Source organism: Salvelinus fontinalis, chromosome 33 (genome assembly GCF_029448725.1).
Source record: "Salvelinus fontinalis isolate EN_2023a chromosome 33, ASM2944872v1, whole genome shotgun sequence".
Taxonomy (NCBI): Eukaryota; Metazoa; Chordata; class Actinopteri; order Salmoniformes; family Salmonidae; genus Salvelinus; species Salvelinus fontinalis.
Genome location: NC_074697.1, coordinates 9,740,960 through 9,758,999, shown reverse-complemented (window position 1 = coordinate 9,758,999; position 18,040 = coordinate 9,740,960). Strand labels below are relative to the sequence as shown.

Sequence of the window (18,040 nt, the reverse complement as noted above, 5' to 3'; positions counted from 1 at the left end):
GGACTAGATATATATATATATATATATGCCGTATGAGGACTAGATATATATGCCGTATGAGGACTAGATATATATGCCGTATGAGGACTAGATACATATGCCGTATGAGGACTAGATACATATGCCGTATGAGGACTAGATACATATGCCGTATGAGGACTAGATATATATGCCGTATGAGGACTAGATATACACTGCTCAAAAAAATAAAGGGAACACTTAAACAACACAATGTAACTCCAAGTCAATCACACTTCTGTGAAATCAAACTGTCCACTTAGGAAGCAACACTGATTGACAATAAATTTCACATGCTGTTGTGCAAATGGAATAGACAAAAGGTGGAAATTATAGGCAATTAGCAAGACACCCCCCAAAAAGGAATGGTTCTACAGGTGGTGACCACACACCGCTTCTCAGTTCCTATGCTTCCTGGCTGATGTTTTGGTCACTTTTGAATGCTGGCGGTGCTTTCACTCTAGTGGTAGCATGAGACGGAGTCTACAACCCACACAAGTGGCTCAGGTAGTGCAGCTCATCCAGGTTGGCACATCAATGCGAGCTGTGGCAAAAAGGTTTGCTGTGTCTGTCAGCGTAGAGTCCAGAGCATGGAGGCGCTACCAGGAGACAGGCCAGTACATCAGGAGACGTGGAGGAGGCCGTAGGAGGGCAACAACCCAGCAGCAAGACCGCTACCTCCGCCTTTGTGCAAGGAGCTACACTGCCAGAGCCCTGCAAAATGACCTCCAGCAGGCCACAAATGTGAATGTGTCTGCTCAAACGGAACAGAAACAGACTCCATGAGGGTGGTATGAGGGCCCGACGTCCACAGGTGGGGGTTGTGCTTACAGCCCAACACCGTGCAGGACGTTTGGCATTTGCCAGAGAACACCAAGATTGGCAAATTCGCCACTGGCTAGCTGTGCTCTTCACAGATGAAAGCAGGTTCACACTGAGCACATGAGCACATGTGACAGACGTGACAGAGTCTGGAGACGCCGTGGAGAACGTTCTGCTGCCTGCAACATCCTCCAGCATGACCGGTTTGGCGGTGGGTCAGTCATGGTGTGGGGTGGCATTTCTTTGTGGGGCCGGACAGCCCTCCATGTGCTCGCCAGAGGTAGCCTGACTGCCATTAGGTACCGAGATGAGATCCTCAGACCCCTTGTGAGACCATATGCTGACACATGCACATTTGTGGCCTGCTGGAGGTCATTTTGCAGGGCTCTGGCAGTGCACCTCCTTGCACAAAGGTGGAGGTAGCGGTCCTGCTGCTGGGTTGTTGCCCTCCTACGGCCTCCTCCACGTCTCCTGATGTACTGGCCTGTCTCCTAGTAGCGCCTCCATGCTCTGGACACTACGCTGACAGACACAACAAACCTTTTTGCCACAGCTCGCATTGATGTGCCATCCTGGATGAACTGCACTACCTGAGCCACTTGTGTGGGTTGTAGACTCCGTCTCATGCTACCACTAGAGTGAAAGCACCGCCAGCATTCAAAAGTGACCAAAACATCAGCCAGGAAGCATAGGAACTGAGAAGTGGTCTGTGGTCACCACCTGCAGAACCATTCCTTTTTTGGGGGTGTCTTGCTAATTGCCTATAATTTCCACCTTTTGTCTATTCCATTTGCACAACAGCATGTGAAATTTATTGTCAATCAGTGTTGCTTCCTAAGTGGACAGTTTGATTTCACAGAAGTGTAATTGACTTAGAGTTACATTGTGTTGTTTAAGTGTTCCCTTTATTTTTTTGAGCAGTGTATATACCGGATGAGGACTAGAGATACAGTGGGGAGAACAAGTATTTGATACACTGCTGATTTTGCAGGTTTTCCTACTTACAAACCATGTAGAGGTCTGTAATTTTTATCATAGGTACTCTTCAACTGTGAGAGACGGAAAATCACATTGTATGATTTTTAAGTAATTAATTTGCATTTTATTGCATGACATAAGTATTTGATACATCAGAAAAGCAGAACTTTAATATTTGGTATAGAAACCTTTGTTTGCAATTACAGAGATCATTCGTTTCCTGTAGTTCTTGACCAGGTTTGCACACACTGCAGCAGGGATTTTGGCCCACTCCTCCATACAGACCTTCTCCAGATCCTTCAGGTTTCGGGGCTGTCGCTGGGCAATACGGACTTTCAGCTCCCTCCAAAGATTTTCTATTGGGTTCAGGTCTGGAGACTGGCTAGGCCACTCCAGGACCTTGAGATGGTTCTTACGGAGCCACTCCTTAGTTGCCCTGGCTGTGTGTTTCGGGTCGTTGTCATGCTGGAAGACCCAGCCATGACCCATCTTCAATGCTCTTACTGAGGGAAGGAGGTTGTTGGCCAAGATCTTGCGATACATGGCCCCATCCATCCTCCCCTCAATATGGTGCAGTCGTCCTGTCCCTTTTGCAGAAAAGCATCCCCAAAGAATGATGTTTCCACCTCCATGCTTCACGGTTGCGATGGTGTTCTTGGGGATGTACTCATCCTTCTTCTTCCTCCAAACACGGCGAGTGGAGTTTAGACCAAAAAGCTCTATTTTTGTCTCATCAGACCACATGACCTTCTCCCATTCCTCCTTTGGATCATCCAGCTGGTCATTGGCAAACTTCAGACGGGCCTGGACATGCGCTGGCTTGAGCAGGGGGACCTTGCGTGCGCTGCAGGATTTTAATCCATGACGGCGTAGTGTGTTACTAATGGTTTTCTTTGAGACTGTGGTCCCAGCTCTCTTCAGGTCATTGACCAGGTCCTGCCGTGTAGTTCTGGGCTGATCCCTCACCTTACTCATGATCATTGATTCCCCACAAGGTGAGATCTTGCATGGAGCCCCAGACCGAGGGTCATCTTCAACTTCTTCCATTTTCTAATAATTGCGCCAACAGTTGTTGCCTTCTCACCAAGCTGCTTGCCTATTGTCCTGTAGACCATCCCAGCCTTGTGCATGACTACAATTTTATCCTTGATGTCCTTACACAGCTCTCTGATCTTGGCCATTGTGGAGAGGTTGGAGTCTGTTTGAGTGTGTGGACAGGTGTCTTTTTATACAGGTAACAAGTTCAAACAGGTGCAGTTAATACAGGTAATGAGTGGAGAACAGGAGGGCTTCTTAAAGAAAAACAGGTCTGTGAGAGCCGTAATGCTTACTGGTTGGTAGGTTATCAAATACTTATGTCATGCAATAAAATGCAAATTAATTACTTAAAAATAATACAATGAGATTTTCTGGATTTTTGTTTTAGATTCCGTCTCTCACAGTTGAAGTGTACCTATGATAAAAATGACAGACCTCTACATGCTTTCTAAGTAGGAAACACTGCCGATTTTTCAGGTTATCAAATAATTGTTCTCCCCACTGTATATGCCGTATGTGGACTAGGTATAAACTCAGCAAAAAAAGAAATGTTCTGTCATCTGCGTTTATTTGGAGTCAACAACTGAGACATAAACTGAACAAGTTCCACAGACTTGTGACTAGCAGAAATTGAATAATTTCCCCCTGAACAAAGGGAGGGGGGTCCAAATCAAAAGTTACAGTCAGTATCTGATGTGGCCACCAGCTGCATTCAGTATTGCAGTGCACTTGCTGTGAGATGTTACCCCACTCTTCCACTAAGGCACCTGCAAGTTCCTGGACATTTCTGGGGTGAATGGCCCTAGCCCTCACCCTCTGATCCAACAGGTCCCAGGCGTGCTCAAAGGGATGGAGATCCGGGCTCTTCGCTGGCCATGGCAGAATACTGACATTCCTGTCTTGCAGGAAATCACGCACAGAACGAGCAGTATGGCTGGTGGCATTGTCATGCTGGAGAGTCATGTCAGGATGAGCCTGCAGGAAGGGTGCCACATGAGGGAGGATGATAACTTCCCTTTAACGCACAGCGTTGAAATTGCCTGCAATGACAGCAAGCTTCGTCCGATGATGCTTTGACACCGTCCCAGACGGACCCTCTACCTCCAATTCGATCCCGCTCTAGAGTACAGGCCTCGGTGTAACGCTCAGTCCTTTGACGACAACCGCGAAACCGACCCTCACCCCTGGTGAGACAAAACCACGACTCGTCAGTGAGGAGCACTTTTTGACAGTCCTGTCTGGTCCAGCGACGGTGGGTTTGTGCCCATAGGCGATGTTGTTGCCGGTGATATCTGGTGAGGACCTGTTTTACAACAGGCCTAAAAGCCCTCAGTCTAGCCTCTCTCAGCCTATTGCGGACAGTCTGAGCACTGATGGAGGGATTGTGCGTTCCTGGTGTAACTCGGGCAGTTGTTGCCATCATGTACTTGTTCAGATGTACCGATCCTGTGCAGGTGTTGTTACACGTGGTCTGCCACTGCGAGGACAATCAGCTGTCTTGGGCGTCTCACAGGACGGACATTGCAGTTTATTGCCCTAGCCACATCTGCAGTCCTCATGCCTCCTTGCAGCATGCCTAAAGCACTTTCACGCAGATGAGCAGGGAACCTGGGCATCTTTCTTTTGATGTTTTTCAGAGTCAGTAGAATGGCATCTTTCATGTCCTAAGTTTTCATAACTGTGACCTTAATTGCCTACCGTCTGTGAGCTGTTAGTGTCTTAACGACCGTTCCACAGGTGCATGTTCGTTAATTGTTTATGGTTCATTGAACAAGAATGGGAAACGGTATTTAAACCCTTTACATTGAAGATCTGTGAAGTTATTTTGATTTTTACGAATTATCTTTGAAAGACAGGGTCCTGAAAAAGGGACAATTCTTTTTTTGCTGAGTTTAAATGCCGCATGAGGACTAGGGAGAGAGGCCGCATGAGGACTAGGGAGAGAGGCCGCATGAGGACTAGGGAGAGAGGCCGCATGAGGACTAGGGAGAGAGGCCGCATGACCCTACTAGGGAGAGAGGCCGCATGACCCTACTAGGGAGAGAGGCCGCATGACCCTACTAGGGAGAGAGGCCGCATGACCCTACTAGGGAGAGAGGCCGCATGACCCTACTAGGGAGAGAGGCCGCATGACTCTACTAGGGAGAGAGGCCGCATGACCCTACTAGGGAGAGAGGCCGCATGACTCTACTAGGGAGAGAGGCCGCATGACCCTACTAGGGAGAGAGGCCGCATGACCCTACTAGGGAGAGAGGCCGCATGACCCTACTAGGGAGAGAGGCCGCATGACTCTACTAGGGAGAGAGGCCGCATGACTCTACTAGGGAGAGAGGCCGCATGACCCTACTAGGGAGAGAGGCCGCATGACTCTACTAGGGAGAGAGGCCGCATGACCCTACTAGGGAGAGAGGCCGCATGACCCTACTAGGGAGAGAGGCCGCATGACTCTACTAGGGAGAGAGGCCGCATGACTCTACTAGGGAGAGAGGCCGCATGACTCTACTAGGGAGAGAGGCCGCATGAGGACTAGGGAGAGAGGCCGCATGACCCTACTAGGGAGAGAGGCCGCATGACTCTACTAGGGAGAGAGGCCGCATGAGGACTAGGGAGAGAGGCCGCATGACCCTACTAGGGAGAGAGGCCGCATGACCCTACTAGGGAGAGAGGCCGCATGACCCTACTAGGGAGAGAGGCCGCATGACTCTACTAGGGAGAGAGGCCGCATGACTCTACTAGGGAGAGAGGCCGCATGACCCTACTAGGGAGAGAGGCCGCATGACTCTACTAGGGAGAGAGGCCGCATGACCCTACTAGGGAGAGAGGCCGCATGACCCTACTAGGGAGAGAGGCCGCATGACTCTACTAGGGAGAGAGGCCGCATGACTCTACTAGGGAGAGAGGCCGCATGACTCTACTAGGGAGAGAGGCCGCATGAGGACTAGGGAGAGAGGCCGCATGACCCTACTAGGGAGAGAGGCCGCATGACTCTACTAGGGAGAGAGGCCGCATGAGGACTAGGGAGAGAGGCCGCATGACCCTACTAGGGAGAGAGGCCGCATGACCCTACTAGGGAGAGAGGCCGCATGACTCTACTAGGGAGAGAGGCCGCATGACCCTACTAGGGAGAGAGGCCGCATGACCCTACTAGGGAGAGAGGCCGCATGACCCTACTAGGGAGAGAGGCCGCATGACCCTACTAGGGAGAGAGGCCGCATGACCCTACTAGGGAGAGAGGCCGCATGACCCTACTAGGGAGAGAGGCCGCATGACCCTACTAGGGAGAGAGGCCGCATGACCCTACTAGGGAGAGAGGCCGCATGACCCTACTAGGGAGAGAGGCCGCATGACCCTACTAGGGAGAGAGGCCGCATGACCCTACTAGGGAGAGAGGCCGCATGACCCTACTAGGGAGAGAGGCCGCATGACCCTACTAGGGAGAGAGGCCGCATGACCCTACTAGGGAGAGAGGCCGCATGACCCTACTAGGGAGAGAGGCCGCATGACCCTACTAGGGAGAGAGGCCGCATGACCCTACTAGGGAGAGAGGCCGCATGACCCTACTAGGGAGAGAGGCCGCATGACCCTACTAGGGAGAGAGGCCGCATGACTCTACTAGGGAGAGAGGCCGCATGACCCTACTAGGGAGAGAGGCCGCATGACCCTACTAGGGAGAGAGGCCGCATGACCCTACTAGGGAGAGAGGCCGCATGACCCTACTAGGGAGGGAGAGAGGCCGCATGAGGACTAGGGAGAGAGAGAGAGGCCGTGTCATGACTTTGCCCTGTTGGGTGAGGGTCATAAAATCCCCTTTCCCGCTCTTCCCCCCCACCGGTTTATGACCCCACCCCCCATAAATACCTTTACCCCTTCAGTCTCCACTCTACAAAAATTGACCTTTGAAAATCTGTTGTTACCACAGAGAGAGACTTTGTAATACAATAACGTCAAAAGGTTGGGAACGGAACAATATTTCAGTAATCCAACCAGTTGAAAGTATCCGTTGGTACTTATAGAATATGATGTCAGATCAGTTGTTGTCTGGGACATTATATCTGATGATAGGACAATATAAACTGTATCTTGGAAAGTCTACATGTTCTAGTTATCAGAATCACATGGAATTGTTGTGCAATTTAAATGTTTAAATATGAAACTATTTATGAAAACTAATGTAATTTTAGCCTTCTAAATGAGGTAATTATTTTCACAAGTAAACTATGCTCGCTCAATGGCCTCGCCCAAGTGAACAGACATTGGTTGGAGAGGGATGGAACACGCCCTTCTCTTCTCCAGTATAAAAGCCCCCGTGACCCAATTCACGTCAGACTAAGCAAACCCTAGTGTGAGCTGTGGTTGCAAATGGTTGAATATCCACTCTACATGATAAAATTTACATGAGACCAGATCACGTGGAGGTGATCACCACCACGCTGGAAGGATGAATTTCTACTAGACCAGCTAGAACACAGCGCGAACTGATTATGGCAAAATGGTATGAACTTTGAAAACGTATTCATTAAAGAAGAAGTGATACATCCTAGAAGTCGAGTAATCAGCTGCAGCTGTAAACGTACGTGGCTTAGGAAAGGACAGACAATTTCCTAATAAGAACGACAGGGTATAACGTCCAGAAAAATTATTCAAAGGACAATGGCTATCTCTGCTGGGCAAACCTGTCTCAGTGTAAATATATATCTTGCATTCTCCTATTCCGAATGGGCGGTTATTAGAATGCATAAGATTCTGTATTTACAGTAGCATAGCTTCTCAAGGTCCGATAGGGACCCAATCCCTTTGTCCCTCAGTCTTCCCGCTCTTTCATTCAAACACAGCCGTCATGACGGTTTTGTCCACTAGGGACTCTTTGTTTTATGACATTATTACTAATCGATGTATGATCCATCCTGTGTACATGTAGTTCTGTGTGATTATTTAGTAAATGAATAATTAAGCCAATTTTTGTATTACTGATTCAACTTGTTAGCCAGAGTTTGTGAAGATAACCAAGAATTTTACGACTTTCAGATGAGACTGAATAAGGTGACGATTAGTAATTGACTGCTATTGATATAAAATCACGTAATCAATCAAATGTTAGGTAATCGATTTGATAAAATAGCCTGTCATATAATTTAATCAGCCAGAGACATGACAACCGTATGAGTAGGTCCAGGAGATTACCTTGTCCATGTGAGCAGGAGATACTCTGGACCCTTAGTGTGACAAAATGGGGGAGTAATGTTTTCTCTTGTGTGTGTGACTGCAGGCAGAGAAGATCAAGAAGAAGAGGAACACCATATTTGGGACCTTCCATGTGGCACACAGCTCCTGTCTGGATAATGTGGATCACCAAATTCTGACAGCCAAGTGAGTTTAATTTAAAGATGTATTGGGATTTGTCTAAGCCAATATCTCCTATATATATGTTCACATTGTGATCTGTGCTTGTATCCCTCTGTTCTCCTCCTCCCCGTCTCCCTCTCCTCTCCTCCGGTCCAGACAAGCCCTGGGTGAGGTGACTGCTGCTCTGAGGGAGAGGCTGCACCGCTGGCAGCAGATTGAGATTCTGACGGGGTTCACCATCGTCAACAACCCTGGGCTCTCCTCTCTGGCCTCCACCCTGAACCTTGACCCCAGCATCATGGGTGGCCGGGCCACGCCCCAGCACTTCATTATGTCTGATGACATGGACGACATGGACGAGGACATCATATCGCCCGGAACTCTGCAATGTAAGGGCTCGCCCGACTCCCCCGGCTCCACTGTGGGACTCGGTAGCAAAATAACCCCTAAATACACCAAGGGCCTCCTGGGGAAATCCAAAAATCAGCTCTCATATGAAAATTAGCATTCAGCCACAAAGTATTATCATTAACGATTTATCAACGATTCTATGAATTTACAAAATGAGCAGCCTTGTTGGTGAAGGGATTCAGGTTGTTTGTCTGTGATTTGAGGTTGTTGTGTGTTTGCAAATCTATAATATATGAATTGTAATTTCACCTGTTTTTTTAATACATGTTTTCAGTTGGTTATTTTGTTCCATTTTGGAAATGATTGTTGCCTTGATATATGGGAATTTCACTTCTGGGATGAAGTGTAAGATGAGAACAAGGTGCACAATGTTGATATCCCATGCTGTGAAAATTGAGCCTCTGAAAAAATACATGCTTCATGACACCAAATCTTTGTGCTGATCTATTTTTAGCAGTTGTCTCCTAGTCTGACTAATGGAATGTGCTGAACATGAAGTAATAGTAATCAATATGAAAGGCCATGGTCCTCCAGTACTCCTGTAAACTTTCTAAGGCTTTAGCTTTGGTCTAGGCCTATATTTGGGAAAGAAGAAGGCACAATGGCCTTGTAGTGCTGCCTGGTAGACCGTTTGTTTTACTTTCTCACATAGCCTTGCTTCCTATTGTCATTCCCCTGGGGGTACATGTTATACTCCATTCAGAAAGTATTCAGACCCCTTGACTTTTTCCACATTTTATTACGTTAAAATTGATTAAACAGTTTCCCCCCTCATCAATCTACACACAGTACCCCATAATGACGAAGCAAAAATAGTTTTTTAGATTTTTGGGCAAATGTATAAAAAAATGTAAATTTGACATTTACATAAGTATTCAGATCCTTTTCTCAGTACTGTAAACCACCATTGGCTGTGATTACAGCCTCGAGTCTTCTTGGGTATGACTCCACACGCTTGCCACACCTGTTTTTGAGGAGTTTCTCCTACTCTTCTCTCCAGATCCTCTCAAGCTCTGTCAGGTTGGATGGGGAGCGTTGTTACACAACTATTTTCAGGTCTCCAGAGATATTCGATCGCGTTCAAGTCTTGACTCTTGTTGGGCCACTCAGGGACATTCAGAGACTTGTCCCGAAGCCACTCCTGCATTGTCTTAGTTGTGTGCTTAGGGTCGTTGTCCTGTTGGAAGTTCCTGAGCGCTCTGGAGCAGGTTTTCATCAAGGATCTCTCTGTACTTTTCTCCGTTCATCTTTGCCCTCGATCCTGATTAGTCTCCCAGTATCTGCCGCGGAAAACATCCCCACATCATGATGCTGCCACCACCCTGCTTCACCGTAGGGATGGTGCCAGGTTTCCTCCAGACGTGACACTTGGCATTCAGGCCAAGGAGTTCAATCTTGGTTTCATCAGACCAGAGCATCTTGTTTCTCATGGTCTGAGAGTCCTGTAAGTGCCTTTTGGCAAATCCAAGAGTCTTGGTGGTTTCAAACTTCTTCCATTTAATAATGATGGAGGCCACTGTGTTCTTGAGGACCTTCAATGCTGCAGAATGTTTTTGGTGTCCTGTGCCTCGACACAATCCTGTCTCTGAGCTCTACGGACAATTCCTTCTACCTGATGGCATGGTTATAAATTTGCAAAAGAAAATGAAAAACCTGTTTTTGCTTTGTCATTATAGGGTATTGTGTGTAGATTTAGGATTTTTTTATTTTTTATTATCAATTTTAGAATAAGGCTGTAACGTAACAAAATGTGGAAAAAGTCAAGGGGTCTGAATACTTTCCGAATGCACTGTATCACTTTTTTTCAGCCACTAAGGAATTCCATACTCAGGGTTTCTTCTTTTGAATTGAGAATTACAGCTTTTATTAACCAGTTACGGTCTCAAAGGGAGTTATGATGCAAACAACATACTTTAGTTCTTATGTCTATTTCTAGTCTTTTGGCAACCTAAATGTATTATATTTGTCACAACATAATGTTGACATATAAAGCCAATGTGTACTGGTCTCCTGGTACCCAGCTCTGAGCTCTACTGGTACCCAGCTCTACTGGGCAGTGTCTGGGTTATGATTATAGCTGACCCAGAGAGAAGGTCTAATACTAACTGTCTGGGTTTATGATTATAGCTGACCCAGAGAGAAGGACTGATAGTGTCTTGGCTATGATTATAGCAGACCCAGAGAGAAGGACTGATACCTTCTGGGCTATGATTATAGCTGACCCAGAGAGAAGGACTGATACCTTCTGGGCTATGTTTATAGCTGACCCAGAGAGAAGGACTGATACTGTCTGGGCTATGATTATAGCTGACCCAGAGAGAAGGACTGATAGTGTCTTGGCTATGATTATAGCAGACCCAGAGAGAAGGGCTGATACTGTCTGGGCTATGATTATAGCTGACCCAGAGAGAAGGGCTGATACTAACTGTCTGGGTTTATGATTATAGCAGACCCAGAGAGAATGGCTGATACTAACTGTCTTGGTTTATGATTATAGCAGACCCAGAGAGAAGGACTGATACCGTCTGGGCTATGATTATAGCAGACCCAGAGAGAATGGCTGATACTGACTGTCTGGGTTTATGATTATAGCAGACCCAGAGAGAAGGACTGACAATGTCTGGGCTATGATTATAGCAGACCCAGAGAGAATGGCTGATACTAACTGTCTTGGTTTATGATTATAGCAGACCCAGAGAGAATGACTGATATTTTCTGGGTTATGATTATAGCAGACCCAGAGAGAAGGACTGATATTTTCTGGGTTATGATTATAACTCACCCAGAGAGAAGGACTGATACTGTCTGGGCTATGATAACTGTCTGGGATATGATTATAGCTGACCCAGAGAGAAGGACTGATACTGTCTGGGCTATGATTATAGCTGACCCAGAGAGAAGGACTGATACTGTCTGGGCTATGATTATAGCAGACCCAGAGAGAAGGTCTGATACTAACTGTCTGGGATATGATTATAGCTGACCCAGAGAGAAGGACTGATACTGTCTGGGCTATGATTATAGCTCACCCAGAGAGAAGGACTGATACTGTCTGGGATATGATTATAGCAGACCCAGAGAGAAGGTCTGATACTAACTGTCTGGGATATGATTATAGCAGACCCAGAGAGAAGGACTGATACTGTCTGGGTTATGTTTATAGCTGACCCAGAGAGAAGGGCTGATACTAACTGCGGTGGTAATCTGAGTTCTGGTGCTGCAGTCTCCTTCTAGAGCTCTGTCACTACAGTCCTCTAGTAAGTATTCTAATCCACATTAATTACATGTTCCCTCCTCCTTCACTTCCTCTCTCTCCTCCCACCAACACTTTCTCTTTGGTTTTCGGCTGCGGCTGCCGTTCGTGTCTCTGGTCCACCCGCAGACACCAATTGCCTCAAGGACCGGCGACCCAGTGATCTGTGGTCCGTGGGTTCTGACAGCCAGTCCCTCAGGAAATACTCTGGTTGGCCTGTTAGCTACTTATTCCCCTTTGTCCTGACCTCAACGCTCTCTCTCCTTAAGTCACACACCCCTGTCAACCTCACAGAGCACATACTGTAACTCTGTGGCCTAGGGCAGGGGTATGTAGATGGATATAGCTGTAACACTGGCCTGGGACAGGGACTGTAGATGGATATAGCTGTAACACTGGCCTGGGACAGGGCCTGTAGATGGATAAAGCTGTAACACTGGCCTGGGACAGGGCCTGTAGATGGATAAAGCTGTAACACTGGCCTGGGACAGGGACTGTAGATGGATAAAGCTGTAACACTGGCCTGGGACAGGGCCTGTAGATGGATAAAGCTGTAACACTGGCCTATGGCAGGGGTATGTAGATGGATATAGCTGTAACACTGGCCTGGGACAGGGACTGTAGATGGATATAGCTGTAACACTGGCCTGGGACAGGGACTGTAGATGGATATAGCTGTAACACTGGCCTGGGACAGGGCCTGTAGATGGATATAGCTGTAACACTGGCCTGGGACAGGGACTGTAGATGGATATAGCTGTAACACTGGCCTGGGACAGGGCCTGTAGATGGATATAGCTGTAACACTGGCCTGGGACAGGGCCTGTAGATGGATATAGCTGTAACACTGGCCTGGGACAGGGACTATAGATGGATATAGCTGTAACACTGGCCTGGGACAGGGACTATAGATGGATATAGCTGTTACATTCTGGCCTGGGACAGGGCCTGTAGATAGAGAAGGAAAACTGTCTATGCTGTGTCCATGTATCCCTGGCCGTACTGTCTCAAGCTGTCCAATGACTTGCTCTTCTTTCTCTGATCCTCATCTTCCGCATCACCCAGAGAACTCTTAGACCCTCTCACAACACACTGCCTGATTTTACAAATGAAAGAGGAAGGATTAGTTATGACAAATATCCTCACCAGACACCAGCCATACGTCTCACCAGACACCAGTCAAACGTCTCACCAGACACCAGTCAAACGTCTCACCAGACACCAGTCAAACGTCTCACCAGACACCAGCCATACGTCTCACCAGACACCAGTCAAACGTCTCACCAGACACCAGTCAAACGTCTCACCAGACACCAGTCAAACGTCTCACCAGACACCAGTCAAACGTCTCACCAGACACCAGTCAAACGTCTCACCAGACACCAGTCAAACGTCTCACCAGACACCAGTCAAACGTCTCACCAGACACCAGCCATACGTCTCACCAGACACCAGCCATACGTCTCACCAGACACCAGCCATACGTCTCACCAGACACCAGCCATACGTCTCACCAGACACCAGCCATACGTCTCACCAGACACCAGCCAAACGTCTCACCAGACACCAGTCAAACGTCTCACCAGACACCAGCCATACGTCTCACCAGACACCAGCCATACGTCTCACCAGACACCAGCCATACGTCTCACCAGACACCAGCCAAACGTCTCACCAGACACCAGCCATACGTCTCACCACAGTGCCATCCCTCATTTTCTCTTGTTTAATGCTATGGCATAGCTAAGACCCAGGTAATTGAACAGCCATCACTTGCCTTTCTCACAACCAAACGTTACTGAAGTGCTCAGAACAGTGGTCAACAACACCAATTCAGGACTGAAATGTCTCCAACACCCATGTCTCCTGCCCTCCCTGTCTAATTCCAACCTACCTTCTTCCCTCACTCTGTGTGTTGTGTATAATCAGACTTTGGTTGTTGATAATGGTGTTGTTCTGTGTTGTGTCAGCAGCTCCCAGTATGATGTCCCTGCGTCAGCGCCACATGGACTCCCAGCTGGCCATGGGCTCTCAGAGGTTGGTAGAAACCTGCCTGTTGGTGGGGCAGCAGGGAGACGGCACCTCCTACCCATCCAGGTCTAGGGCCACCCACCAACAGTCACACAACCAGTCCTTCCAACAGTTTGAGGCTCTCCCCCTGCCTCTCCTGTCCTCGGCTGTCTCACACCCCTCGATCATCTGCTCCTCCCCATCTCCTCCTTACCGTCAGGCCCACTCCTTCCACTCCTCCTCCTCCTCCTTACACGCCTCCGCTCCTCATTCCTCCCATTTCTATCACTCGTCTTATTTTCAGCCCATGGACACCATCCCAGACTTCCAGCGCAGCAGCAGCTTCGGGTACCCCTCTGCTCTCTTCCCTCCACACGCACCGCATGCGCCTTGGTTTTTCTACCCGCCTACTTTTTCACCCATTCGTTTCACCTGTAGTATATTACATTTTTTTCCATATCTGGGTTGCAGTGTTTTCTCATTTTCATTAACGATAGTTTCATCTGACTATAACTCACCCATTTTGCAACCTGGGCATTAATACTTTTCTTTGAAAATCCATTTTGTTTTATTCTTACATATTTGAGTTTTTCCATCCACTCCCAACCCTTGTCTTTCCTGGTAGCCCAAACTACCCTGCCCCCTGCCTGAACTACTAACAGGAGTGGAGTTCCAGTTTCTGAGTAGTGCCCACAGTGTCCTGTTGGCGCGTAGTGCCCACAGTGTCCTGTTGGCGCGTAGTGCCCACAGTGTCCTGTTGGCGCGTGGTGCCCACAGTGTCCTGTTGGCGCGTGGTGCCCACAGTGTCCTGTTGGCGCGTGGTGCCCACAGTGTCCTGTTGGCGCGTGGTGCCCACAGTGTCCTGTTGGCGCGTGGTGCCCACAGTGTCCTGTTGGCGCGTGGTGCCCACAGTGTCCTGTTGGCGCGTAGTGCCCACAGTGTCCTGTTGGCGCGTAGTGCCCACAGTGTCCTGTTGGCGCGTAGTGCCCACAGTGTCCTGTTGGCGCGTAGTGCCCACAGTGTCCTGTTGGCGCGTAGTGCCCACAGTGTTCTTGGCTTTACAGGCGTTGGATAGATTACCTCCAGCATGCAGTGCTTTAGCTTGGATCCCCTTTTCAGTCAGGGCCAGTGCAGAAACAATTCCTAGCCTTTACCGCATAGGTACCGCATAGTTCTGAAAGGATTATAAAGGTGTAAGCATTCCATCTGGTGCTAAAACATCCACCTAGCCTATCAAAGGGGAAAATGGAGCTACTGCCATTGCTTATATCTGTCCAGTTCTTTCAGATCTACCTGAAGTGCCTAGGTGGTAGAGGCGATAGAATGTCTCTGGACCGGGCCTCGCTGGCCCTCTCTTCCTCCACCGACTCTCTTCTGTTCTTCCACAGGGATCTGAACCGCTCAGACTCAGACTCCTCCCTGTCCCTCTCCCAAATCGGTGATCGTCTGTCCGCCTACAGCTCCAAGGGCCACCTGGTGAAACCCACCCCCTTCCTGTATGGTCCCCCTGTCCGCTCCGCCTCTGACGAGCCCTCCCTGCATGCCCACACACATAATGGAGGGAACCGTGTCCACGAGGGAGGAGCCCAGACCGAGCCAGTCCTCGAGAGCCCCATCCTGATGAAGAAGGTGTACAGCATCGAGAAATCAGCCAGCCTGGGAGAGATGGACGTTGGCCTCATCGGTATGTCCATGTCAGAGTCCTCCTGCTCCGTCAGCCTCAACTCCACCGACGCCGACACCCCCTCCCCCACGGGGGGCCAGCCTGGAGCAGCAGGGGCCAAGGGAAGCAGCCGCATCCCTCAACTCTCCTCCAAGAAGAGCCCTCTGGAGGAAGACAGCGGCTCCACGGGAGAAGACACAGACTCCGTCGCCAGTCGTAAGAAGCACACCTTCAAGATCTTCAAAAAACAGAAGAAATAATAACGAGGGCTACTGAAGACTATTAAAGAGCTATTAAAGGTGTTTCACTTATTATTATTTCTGTTTTGGAAAACTTGTTTTGGGTTGTTCACTGGTCACAAGCGATGGCGCAAATCTTTGCCTTTAGGGTTTTCTAGGTACTTTCTCTGAGGGACTGTGGGAGCAACCAGCTATTCGATGATGTTTGCAATGGGTGGTATTGTATAGTGGAATGTAAGCACTATTTATTTTGCAGGAAAGTGTGCCAGTCGCTCAGAGGGAAAAAAGTATCCTGGGTGGATGTCTTCTGTTACTTACTTCAACCTGTATCAGTTTGCATGTCTTCACCTTTGTTTGACTGATATTTTCTGAATTCTCTTAGGCGTGTGCTTGGTTCTTGTCCCTATTCTGCTTAGACAACACTTAAAAACTCAGCTGTTTCTTGTCGTTAATCCCCGACCACCTCCTTGTTACATGTCAGATGGACATTGAGCACTTAATGCCAGTCAGAGTTGGTCAATGGTGAGGGGAGGGGAGGGGGGGGGCTGAAAAGGGCTGAACAATACTTGCAAAAACTTCCCGAGTCAATTGTGCTAACAAGAAATCTAGCAGTCAATGTTATCACAACTCTTCCAGTACAGCTGCAGACACAGCAAGACACAAACTAGGCAAACATTTCCCTGGGATGGTGCACCTTTAGAAGTGGAAGTGCTAACTTGATTTAAACCCCTTGAAGACCCCAGCACATACAAAGCACAAGGCCTGTGTAACTGCCTTGTGTAATTGTCCCAATCATAGCCCTGATCCAAGTTCCCTAATAGAGGAGGAGGTTATTAAAATGACTACTTGAACTATATGAATTTCGTATCAATGTATGTTTATTGAAGTAAACCTCTACATTTGCAAATTGCCAATCATATCAATCTGTGTTGTAATTGTAGGAGATATCACGTGAATCATTAGGAGTGCTGGAGGAGACGCTAATTTTTTTAAGTGCCAAAACAAAGACTCGGGTCCAGTGGCCTTTATTCTTGTCAACAACTATATATGTACTGTCCGTTGTAAGTTAGAGGCAGCTTTAGAATGAGTAGCGCTGCCTTCTGTTTTTATCTGGGGACTCCAAACTAAAATCAGGTGATCAATTTGACATTGTCACCCACACCATTTCAAGCAGCGAGTTTCAGGCAGCATTTGTAAATCGAAGACTCCCAAGTTGTGTGTAGAGCATTTTCGAGAGGTGTTTGCTACTTTAACGTGTACTGTAGACTACCCTGATCACCTAGATTCACATTATACAGCTCCAAAGTCAAGCACACAGTAATGGTATCTACGTGTCACCATTATAAACTCACTTGCCATTATTGGTTTTGTGAAAGCACAAATGGTTTAGAAACGGATGTCGCAATGCATTCTGGTAGTAGGGACTCTCCTAATAACTTCCTAAACAATTGACCTGCTCGCCTGCTCCTGAATCTGATAACCAAAGCTGTGCTGCTAACGACACCATCGCCCCCCATGGAGGCCTCACACAGTGAGATGGATGGTATGGATGAGAAAGAAATGTCATTCTTTCATTGATCAGTTGAAAACATGAACTTCCTATTGGTCATTTTTAAAGTGTAGTTTGTACCTCTTCTGCACGATGAAGCTGTAATATGGATTATGATGTCTATCAGTGAGTGTCTGTCTGTTGCCAGGATACTGCACTGAGTTGTATTGATGCATGTCAGCTACTGTATTAATGTCTATAATGGGCTTGAGGCAGAGGCCAGCTCGAGCATCATCTCTGTCCACCTCTACTTTAACCCCAACTTCTCATTTTGACCTTCTATTTATGAATACATATATTTGTACAGAGAAAGACAAATATTTTGCATCTTCTGTGGCGTTCTCTTGACTTTTATGGCACTCCTGCATGATAGCAATAAACTATTTTGAATGAAAGACATGGACTGTGTTTATCAGATACGAAGAGGTCTTTGTTTGAGGGATGATGATGCCAACACATAAAACAGTAGCAAGGTATTTTTTTATTTTTTATTTTACCGTTATTTTACCAGGTAAGTTGACTGAGAACATGTTCTCATTTGCGGCAACGACCTGGGGAATAGTTACAGGGGAGAGGAGGGGGATGAATGAGCCAATTGTAAACTGGGGATTATTAGGTGACCATGATGGTTTGAGGGCCAGATTGGGAATTTAGCCTGGACACCGGGGTTAACACCCCTACTCTTACGATAAGTGCCATGGGATCTTTAATGACCT

At 47.8% G+C, this 18,040-nt stretch overlaps 1 protein-coding gene across 4 annotated transcripts in view; it reads left to right on the top strand.

Moving 5' to 3' along the window:
* The window catches only part of LOC129832544 (stromal interaction molecule 1-like), an 80,719-nt gene extending 63,000 nt beyond the window's left edge, over positions 1-17,719 (top strand). For 2 of the 4 annotated variants that reach the window (XM_055896688.1, XM_055896686.1), the window contains 4 exons: positions 8,123-8,223; positions 8,356-8,588; positions 13,834-13,900; positions 15,262-17,719. In XM_055896688.1, coding sequence (XP_055752663.1) covers positions 8,123-8,223; positions 8,356-8,588; positions 13,834-13,900; positions 15,262-15,796 — 936 coding nt within the window. In that variant the 3' untranslated portion in view covers positions 15,797-17,719. Of the gene's footprint in view, positions 1-8,122; positions 8,224-8,355; positions 8,589-11,992; positions 12,074-13,833; positions 13,901-15,261 lie in introns of all 4 variants that reach the window. The other 2 variants (XM_055896689.1, XM_055896687.1) reach the window with 2 other exon arrangements.
* Positions 17,720-18,040: the final 321 nt, after the last annotated feature.